The sequence below is a fragment of the Teleopsis dalmanni genome, chromosome 2 (assembly GCF_002237135.1).
Source record: "Teleopsis dalmanni isolate 2A chromosome 2, ASM223713v2, whole genome shotgun sequence".
Classification (NCBI taxonomy): Eukaryota; Metazoa; Arthropoda; class Insecta; order Diptera; family Diopsidae; genus Teleopsis; species Teleopsis dalmanni.
The window spans coordinates 131,615,003-131,625,068 of NC_051847.1; the positions used below are offsets into that span (position 1 = coordinate 131,615,003).

General features: G+C 29.2%; 2 protein-coding genes across 7 annotated transcripts; one reads left to right on the top strand and one right to left on the bottom strand.

Annotated features, from left to right (window-relative positions):
* Nucleotides 1-664: 664 nt before the first annotated feature.
* LOC119675803 lies at nt 665-5,861 on the bottom strand. 5 transcript variants are annotated; one of them, XM_038087017.1, is made up of 18 exons: nt 5,246-5,861; nt 4,847-5,180; nt 4,711-4,777; nt 4,414-4,653; nt 4,221-4,351; nt 3,811-4,044; nt 3,532-3,717; nt 3,378-3,471; nt 3,045-3,305; nt 2,851-2,981; nt 2,441-2,674; nt 2,162-2,368; nt 2,009-2,102; nt 1,675-1,935; nt 1,481-1,611; nt 1,281-1,371; nt 958-1,215; nt 665-899 (listed from the first exon to the last, which is right to left on the bottom strand). In XM_038087017.1, the coding sequence occupies exons 1-18, from the start codon at nt 5,441-5,443 to the stop codon at nt 803-805; spliced, it is 3,249 nt and encodes a 1,082-aa protein (XP_037942945.1). In that variant the 5' UTR covers nt 5,444-5,861; the 3' UTR covers nt 665-802. The 5 variants fall into 5 exon arrangements, with proteins under 5 accessions (XP_037942945.1, XP_037942943.1, XP_037942947.1 ...); XM_038087015.1 differs by having other exon boundaries at nt 2,162-2,347; nt 3,532-3,738; XM_038087019.1 differs by having other exon boundaries at nt 1,281-1,317; nt 3,532-3,738.
* Nucleotides 5,862-8,013: 2,152 nt separating this feature from the next.
* Nucleotides 8,014-9,741, top strand: LOC119675807 (transcription initiation factor TFIID subunit 12). 2 transcript variants are annotated; one of them, XM_038087026.1, is made up of 3 exons: nt 8,014-8,123; nt 8,487-8,685; nt 8,757-9,741. In XM_038087026.1, exons 2-3 carry the CDS (start codon nt 8,521-8,523, stop codon nt 9,075-9,077), a joined length of 486 nt encoding a protein of 161 aa, XP_037942954.1. In that variant the 5' UTR covers nt 8,014-8,123; nt 8,487-8,520; the 3' UTR covers nt 9,078-9,741. The 2 variants fall into 2 exon arrangements, with proteins under 2 accessions (XP_037942954.1, XP_037942952.1); XM_038087024.1 differs by having other exon boundaries at nt 8,030-8,123; nt 8,267-8,685.
* Nucleotides 9,742-10,066: the final 325 nt, after the last annotated feature.

Consider the following 10,066-nt stretch of genomic DNA (forward strand, 5'->3'; position numbering starts at 1 on the left):
CTTAGAAGGGCTATGTCTTAATCAATTACTTAACTCAGTTGCCTCAGTAATCTAAGAAAAATAAGGATGAAATAAAAAATTATTTAATGCAACAATTTAAGGTTGAATTATTAAATTAAATTAATTAAATTACAATTCACCTAACCAAGAAATCTGGTAGACAGGATTCTAACTGACTGTAACATCTAACTCTGGAGCAATGTACACACATGGCTCAGAAAGAAAAATTTGTATCACATAATCTTTGCTTTTTTTCTCGACATAGAAATATTGAAGGGAACAAATAGTATAAATAAATTATATAAATTATTTATATATGTATATTAAAATATTTCTCTGAAATTTTTAAAACATGAAATAAAATACTATAGATCGAAATTAATGTTTTTATTCATTCCACCGTAACTTGTCTAATATTTGCTGTAAGATTGGCCAATGTCTTAGTGGTCAAGTAGGGGTGCATTGTTAATATGTCAGTGACTGTTATCACAGTGGTTGGTAACCTCAGTTTTCCGACAATTGCTGGACACAGATTTAGCAAGATTGATGGCCTATGCCAGTGACAGGACTATAATAGTTCAAAATTGACATTTAGGAGATTTTTATACAAATTAATATGTTAAATAGAAAAACAAATGTGAAGGAAAGTGTATGTTTATTTTAATATAAATAGTGCACGTTAAGAAAATATAAATTAATATTATTAAGACATAAACCAAAAATAACCTATGATGTAAAAATCGAAGGGATTTTCGATTATTTGTTCTCCATAGCTAATTTGTGTTTACAAAGTTTTAAAATTCTAGCTTTTAAAATCTCCAATAATACTCTTTACGGTTTCGTAATGTACCCACATAGACCGTGAATCACCTGAGAACTCTATTTTCCGATTTTCTTTTCTGTAATGAAATAATAATTCAAATTTATAGAACTATTAAATTCAAAACTCCTAAATACCTATATATTTGAGTGATGTTATTTATTTTCACTTGAATTTCACGGGCACTGTAGTGAAATCCAATTTTTGCAAGCTGTACAGATATTTTTATATATATATGCTCTTTTCTATGTGTACCAAGAATATGTTTTAAATTCGACTTCCATAGCTTAAATAATGCTTGTTCCGCTTCTCGACTCCATGCATACCGTTTGTTATTTTTTTGATAAATCTTCTTTCGTTTTCGGTTGCGCAGTGAAACAATCTTTTGATGAGTCCTAGAAAAGAGATATTTCTGAAACATGTAACGAGAAAGTTTTAATGTATACAAATGTAATCTTACTTGCTTTTGCAACTTGTGATGTTATTTATTACTGTATCTGGAATTGGTGATTCCATAGATTTTACTATAATTGGATCTTGTAAGCGAGCAACTTTATATATAATAAAATAACAAAAACATATACTGATTATCAATATACCAGAACATAAATAAAGAACACATAGTCTAAAAAATTAATATGCCTTTCGAATATTTATTACCATTAAAGCTCTTTACTTGGAATTGTTTCTTATTCTCACATTCTAAATCTCCAATAATTCTCTTTAAGCTTTCGTAATATGTCCACACAGTCTCAGATGCGCCTGAAAACTGTAATTCGCGATTTTGTTTTCTTTAATAAAATAAGAATTAATTATTCTTGGATTATTTTTTTTTTATTATTTTTAACAAATACCTATATTTTTGAATCATGTTATTCATTTTCACTTGTACTTCGCGGGGATTGTGCACAAATCCGAGTTTACTAAGCTCTGCAGATATTTCTTTATGGACGTGCCCATTTTTACGTGTACGACTTAGGCGACACGAATTAAGTTCCCATATCTCTAGTAAAGCTCGTTCTTCTGTGGGGCTCCATACATCTCGTTTTTGATTTATACTATATAGCTTTTCTTTTTGCTTTCGTGTAAGCAATAAAGCAATACTCTGATAAGTTCTAAAAATGAAATTTTTTTGGCTTATACAACAGAAACGTAAAAACTTATAGTAAAAAAAAAATTTTAACTTACTTGCTTTTATATTTTCTATTGTGATTTATTTTTATATTTGATAATGGCGTATTCACCAATTTTTCCGATGGTATGGATTCATTTAAGCAGAGATCTTTACGTATACAAATTCTTTTTTCTTTACTTTTTAACTTATACAAATTATAAAATTACCTTTAATTTTAATTTTTTCATTTTCTACACCAGAACTCATTTTATCTTTTTGTTCAACATTATTTTTAAAAGGATTTTTAGTACTTTGTAAAGTTGTACCAATATTTATACTTTCTGCTTTTATATTTTTCATTTCATATTGCTCATCTGAATCGCTATTATCATCAGGTTCCCAAGTAAGATTTTCTGTCAAAGATATAGGTGTTTCTAGAAAGCAGTCAAAATTAAACCGCTCTTTGTACGTGTGCTACAATGCTTTTAAATTCCAAAATATTTTACCTTTTGATTTCTTCGAATTGGTTAATATCCTTTGTTGAAAAGAATTTGATTTTCTTCTTTTCGGTTTTGGCGACGTAGGCGTTGATTCTACCATCGAACTTTCCAACGATATTGGTGTTGTACTTTCTAAATATGATGGCGATGGTGGCATTAGGCCGGATCTATCTGTTATTCTTGACAATGAAGATTGTGTCCTTGCGTTTACATCAATAGATATTGAATCATCCAAACATACTTCATAAAATTCCCCATCCGAAATATTACAAAATATATTTTTAATACTTAATACTTTTATATAGTATATAACAAAATAACATAAACATAATATCAACTATATAAATATAGGAAAATTTACATAACTATATAAAACTTGGTGTAAATACTTGAATAATTATCGAATACTTATTTACCGTCAACGTTTTCTGTTTGGAGTTCTCCAATATTCTTACATTTGAAATCTCCAATAATTCTCTTCACTCTTTCATAATGCATCCACATTGACTGTGATTCAGCTGAAGATTTTATTTTGCGATTTTCTTTTCTTTAATAAAAAATTTTAACTATTAAATATTAAAGAACTTAAATATTTATTTATTTTATATACCTATATTTTTGAGTCATATTATTTATTTTGACTTGTACTTCACGGGGATTGTGCACAAATCCGAGTTTACTAAGCTCTGCAGATATTTCTTTATGGACGTGCCCATTTTTACGTGTACGATTTAGGCGATACGAATTAAGTTCCCATATTTCTAGTAAAGCTCGTTCTGCTGTGGGGCTCCATACATCTCGTTTTTGATTTATACTATATAGCTTTTCTTTTTGCTTTCGTTTAAGCAACATAGCAATATTCTGATAAGTTCTAAAATTGATATTTTTATGGCTTATACAACAGAAACGTAAAAACTTATAGTAAAAAAAAATTTTAACTTACTTGCTTTTATATTTTCTATTGTGATTTATTTTTATAATTGGTAATGGCGTATCCACCAATTTTTCCGATGTTATGGATTCATTTAAGCAGAGATCTTTACGTATACAAATTCTTTTTTTCTTTACTTTTTAACTTATACAAATTATAAAATTACCTTTAATTTTAATTTTTTCATTTTCTACACCAGAAGTCATTTCATCTTTTTGTTCAACATTATTTTTAAAAGAATTTTTAGAACTTTGTAAAATTGTACCAATATTTATACTTTGTGCTTTTATATTTTTCATTTCATATTGCGCATCTGAATCGCTATTATCATCAGGTTCCCAAGTAAGATTTTCTGTCAAAGATATTGGTGTTTCTAGAAAGCAGTCAAAATTAAACCGTTCTTTGTACGTGTGCTACAATGCTTCTAAATTCTAAAATATTTTACCTTTTGATTTCTTCGAATTGGTTAATATCCTTTGTTGAAAAGAATTTGATTTTCTTCTTTTCGGTTTTGGCGACGTAGGCGTTGATTCTACCATCGAACTTTCCAACGATATTGGTGATGTACTTTCTAAATATGATGGCGATGGTGGCATTAGGCCGGATCTATCTGTTATTCTTGACAATGAAGATTGTGTCCTTATGTTTACATCAATAGATATTGAATCATCCAAACATACTTCATAAAATTCCCCATCCGAAATATTACAAAATATATTTTTAATACTTAATACTTTTATATAGTGTATAACAAGATAATACAAACATAATATCAACTATATAAATATAGGAAAATTTACATAACTATATAAAACTTGGTGTAAATACTTGAATAATTATCGAATACTTATTTACCGTCAACGTTTTCTGTTTGGAGTTGTTCAATATTCTTGCATTTGAAATCTCCAATAATTCTCTTCACTCTTTCATAATGTATCCACATTGACTGTGATTCAGCTGAAGATTTTATTTTGCGATTTTCTTTTCTTTAATAAAAATTTAAACTATTAAATATTAAAAAACTTTGATATGCATTCATTCTATATACCTGTATTTTTGAGTCATATTATTTATTTTCACTTGTACTTCGCGGGCACTATGATAAAATCCAATGCTACTTAGTTGTTCAGATATTTCATTATATATGTGTCCTTTCCTACGCGTTTGAGTAAGGTGTTTTAAATTCGATTCCCACAGCTCAAACAACGCTTGTTCCGCTGCTGGGTTCCATACATACCGTTTGTTATTTAGTTTCCTTGTTTGCATGTAAACAATCTTTCGATCATTTCTTAAAAAAATTACTTTGTGGATTATGCGATATAAAACGTATATAAAGTTAACTTACTTCCTTCTACAGTCGTCATTATTCATTTCTATATTTGGAGACGGAATATCCATAGATTTCACTAATGCTATGGATTCATGTTTGATACATAAGTAATTTTCAATTCATTTTTTAACAAAACAAATTATAACACTACCTTCATCATTATTTTCCTCATCAAGTAAAGTTTCATCTTTTACTGTAACATCTTCAAAGATATTTTCATAGCTCTCCGAGTTCGTGTCAACATTGCTTTTCTCTATATTCGCAAATTCATCATAAAACTCAGATTTGCAAGTAAGATTTTCTGTCATAGTTATAGGTGTTTGTTGTGAATTGTTCAAGTTTTGCTTCAGTAGCATACAAGTCATCTGCTCAAAGTATTCATTAGATTGCTGGGCTTGCAAAACAAAGTTGTAAGCTATTTTCAGTCTGTATACGCAATTGTCACAAATATGCTCGGGGAACCCATCACCGTTTTTAGTTTTCACCTATTGAGTTAAATGCAGCTATTGTATTAGTTTGCAAAAAAGAACATTAAATAAATTGAATTTACATCAATTTTGGCTATTTCTGACAACATATTCGACAAAGAAGGCACATTAGCTTCATTTGTCAACAAATGCAGGAATCTCAAACTAATTTTCTCGCAGCATGTTCTGCACCACAACTCATCAAAACCGTCTTCGTTGTCTTGACTTGAATCGAAGTTTTTTGAAATTAAAGATTGTTCAGTATATTTTTGAATTTGCATTTTAAACTAAAGCGCAACATAAACAAAACAAAATTCAACTCTCAATATAAAAAATTATTATTCACAATAGTTTTGCTTATTTAACAATCAGTACTGCCAGTAGCTTTTTAAACGAAAAGACCAAACCACCATTTTTAAAGCCCAATATTCGGAACCATGTAATGTAAAAGTAGACATGATAACTATAACATTTAAATGTAACAATAGGTATATTAGGCCTCTCCGATTTGTGGCAAAAAATAGCAACACTCGCAAAAAACGCATGTTTTTCTATACTCGCTAAACAAGACATTGGCATCACTGTTGCAGTCTGTAAGTGTTATGTTTTGACAAATAGCAAATCTTGCATACGTGCACATGATGTAAGCAAATTACATTTTGTATAAAATCGATAAAATGAATACAGAATTTAAAGGAATGATAAAAATTTTTGAAATAATACCAAATATCCAATCTATAAAAATTTTTAATTTTGTTTGAATACTTGTTTTTATATGATTTTTGACATATGATTGCAATATTTATTGGAATTTCCAATGAAGGTTCACAATAGTTCGCTTCTTGCGTTGGTAACACTTTTTTCTTTACTGGCCGAAGTGTAAGGCCAGTATGCAACTACTGGCCTAGATTGAGAAAATGGGTTTGTTGTTTACATATACATACATTTCGGCCAGTATAGCCAGCAACTTGGTGTTGGTAATATGAATTGAAAATATAGCAACAATTTCTATACTATATCACATATACTTCATACGCACATTCAAAATCTCTTTGCATGTTTCGAACACTTAAGATCATTGTATTATACGCAATATATACAGTGAGCGACAAAACTCTACATACACCCCCCATTTTTGCTAGCTCGTAAATCCAAAGACATAATAGAAAAAAGTAATGAAACAGTTTTGTTTAGAACTGTTTTTTAATAATAATAAACAAAAGAAAATTCATTCATCAATATAAATTAACGAAGTTATTCGAAAAAAACCTAAAAAAATCATTGACAAAAGTCTACATACACTTCATTGATTGTTACATTTAGTTGACAGTAATTTAAATGTTAAACGGGAAAGTACCGTTTTTCATATTTAATGCTTGTTGTGAGTGGTATTTAATTGACACGATGGATCCACGAAAAGAAAATTCAAGTGATATGCGAAATCTGGTTATTAAGCATAGAAATGAAAAAACACCTTATGGTAAAAGTATCAAAATTAGTAAATTTGACTCGATCAACAGTTCAGACGATAATAAGAAATTATAAAAATACTGGTTCTACTGAAAATAAGCCTCGCAGTGGCCGCCCAAGGAAACTCACACGTAGGGATGTCAGCTTGGTTTTAAAAGAAGTTAACAAAAATCCGAAAGTAAGTGCCTTAAAATTAGTCGAACACATTGCTAATGTAACTGGAAAGCATGTCAATCCACGTATAGTACAAAGAACGTTAAACAGCCACGGTTTTCATGATAGAATACCACGCAAAGAACCTTTAATTTCTGAAAAAAACCGAAAGCTGCGCTTAGAGTTTGCCAAACAGTATAAAGAAAAGGACTTTGATTTCTGGAAGCAGGTTTTATTTACAGATGAATCCAAATTCAATATATTTGAATGCGATGGGAGAGCTAAAGTTTGGAGGAAAGCAAAAACAGCACTGAATCCGAAGCATATAATGCCAACTGTAAAGCATGGTGGTGGCAGTGCTATGCTTTGGGGAGACGTAGCTGCAACTGAAGTAGGAAAAATAGCTTTGACGTAGATTGGCATGCTTCCTAGTTGCACTAGCAATGTGTTCGACTAATTTTAAGGCACTTACTTTCGGATTTTTGTTAACTTCTTTTAAAACCAAGCTGACATCCCTACGTATGAGTATCCTTGGGCGACCACTGCGAGGCTTATTTTCAATAGAACCAGTATTTTTATAATTTTTTATTATCGTCGGAACTGTAGATCGAGTCAAATTTACTAATTTTGATACTTTTACCATAAGGTTTTTTTTCATTTCTATGCTTAATAACCAGATTTCGCATATCACTTGAATTTTCTTTTCGTGGACCCATCGTGTCAATTAAATACCACTCACAAAGCACAACTAAGTACATTATATAAGTGTATGATTCATGCCACAAGCATTAAATATGAAAAACGGTACTTTCCCGTTTAACATTTAAATTACTGTCAACTAAATGTAACAATCAATGAAGTGTATGTAGACTTTTGTCAATGATTTTTTTAGGTTTTTTTCGAATAATTTCGTTAATTTATATTGATGAATGAATTTTCTTTTGTTTATTATTATTAAAAAACAGTTCTAAACAAAACTGTATCATTACTTTTTTTCTATTATGTCTTTGGATTTACGAACTAGCAGAAATGGGGGGTGTATGTAGAGTTTTGTCGCTGACTGTATATATAACTCAAATTTGCTTTTAGCTGGCTGCTACGAAATCATGGGAACCATTTTTTTTTTCTGTATTCGCAATCTGTATATTATTTGTCTGTGGTAATGTCTTAATAATTTTGGAAATTCAAATATTTTTTAATTTCATTATTTATTTAGCATGGTAACATTGTAAAAAGTGTAGAAATGTCAAAGACGTCATTGCATTTTTAGTCAGTCTGCAACAACTAGTGAACTATGTTGAGTTATTAAGAAGTTGAACGAAAGTTGTCGGTAACAAAGTAAGTTTTAAGATTTAAAATATGTTTGTTCGTGAAATATACATTACTCTTTCTTTAACTGTATAATACTTTATCTTTCAAAATTGCAACACCTTTTGTAAAACAAAAATATTATTGTCCATACACGGTATTCTACACTACAGTTCCAGTTGATCCTGTTCTTTGACAACACTTATAACAACATTTCGGCCTTTTCATTTAATTTGCTTCAATTTCATAATTAAATTTTAAAATTTGGAAAGAAATCTATTTCTGTTTTATAATTGGCTTGATTAAATTCTTGCCACACATATTATATTGTAACATATATTATTAAACATAAATTGAAGCTACCATGTCGGACATTTTTCACAATTTTGATAGTAACGGCGCTATTGAAGAATCACAAGATACTAACATGGCATCACCACTCGAAAGCCCCGTCAGTACATTTAGTTCTAATCCAGTCAGTGTGAGCAATACAGCTGGAGCAAACATACAGAATGTACACAATTCCAATCCAAGTGTAAGTGCTTCTGCTCCAACATCAAGTGTCAAAAATACTAGTAATGATAATCAACCGGTAAGATTGTTAACTTAATCGACTTAATAAATAAATCTTTTTAATAATTCTTTCTCCTTAATAAATTAAAGATTCTTACAAAACCTAGACTAATGGAATTGGTGCGTGAAATTGATACATCTGTACAACTGGATGAAGATGTCGAAGAAATAATTTTACAAATAGCTGATGACTTCATTGAAGATGCGGTAAGATCCGCTAGTCAATACGCTAAGCACCGAAAAGCAACAAAACTTGAAGTACGTGATGTGCAGTTACATCTGGAACGTAAATATAAAATGTGGTTACCAGGTTTTGGCACTGATGAGTTACGGCCATATAAACGTGCTGCCGTAACTGAAGCACATAAACAACGACTTGCATTAATAAGAAAAACAATTAAAAAGTATTAATTTTAAATTCGAAAAAAAATATATATTAGTCTAGGATAATTTTTAGTTTTCCTAATGTATGCTCTATTTGCGGTTAACATTTTGTAACCCATACAGATAATTCAAACTTGAACTAAAATTTTTATTTAACGTTTTTAAACAAAAAACTTAACTTCTCATATTATGAAAAATGTCATGTTTATAACAGCATTTAACTTTTAATACTAATGATATAAAAGCATATATAATTGGCGACAGACAAGCGATTTAAAAAAATAGAGTCTTCTGGAAAGAAAAACAGAAACAAAAATATTGTTTAGTAATTAATGTTAGATAAAATTAGTTCTTAATATCATTGCCGTGTTGTTGAAGTAATAAAATAACAAAATATGGAAAAAGCATTAAAGTAATTTATAGAAATAGCAGTGGAAGAGATAGATAGGAACGGGGTAATTTAACATATTTATAGAAACCAATTTGAATTCACAAAAAAACATAGCATATTGGAGGACATATATAATATCCGTCTGAAATTCTTCACTTAAATAAATAGAATAAAAATGTATTTTAATTTTATCTAAAGTTATAAAGTTAAGCTAGATACTTTCAGAAATCGCATCAAACAATATTGTATCGATAATAATAAATTATTTATATAAATGAAAATTTTTGTATCACGTCCCTCAAAATAAAACGAAAAATGATGGTATATAAAAATTTATTTAAATTTATCCACTTAAACATTCTAAATAAAAGTAGTTTACATTTTTATGTTTGCTTAGGATTTCATTAAAAAACTATATCTTAGTTAAATTTTATCTATACCTTCAAACCCTGAAATATAAACATAACATCTCGTTAACGTAAATAACGATACTTACGGGAATTGCATGGATTTAACTAGAAAAAGACTATATGAAGACTGAAAAGAGTTTATATTAAGTTTCGAATTTGTCTTTAAATATATTGTAGTTAATCTCATAAAAGAGTATATTTAGTCACACTAAAAA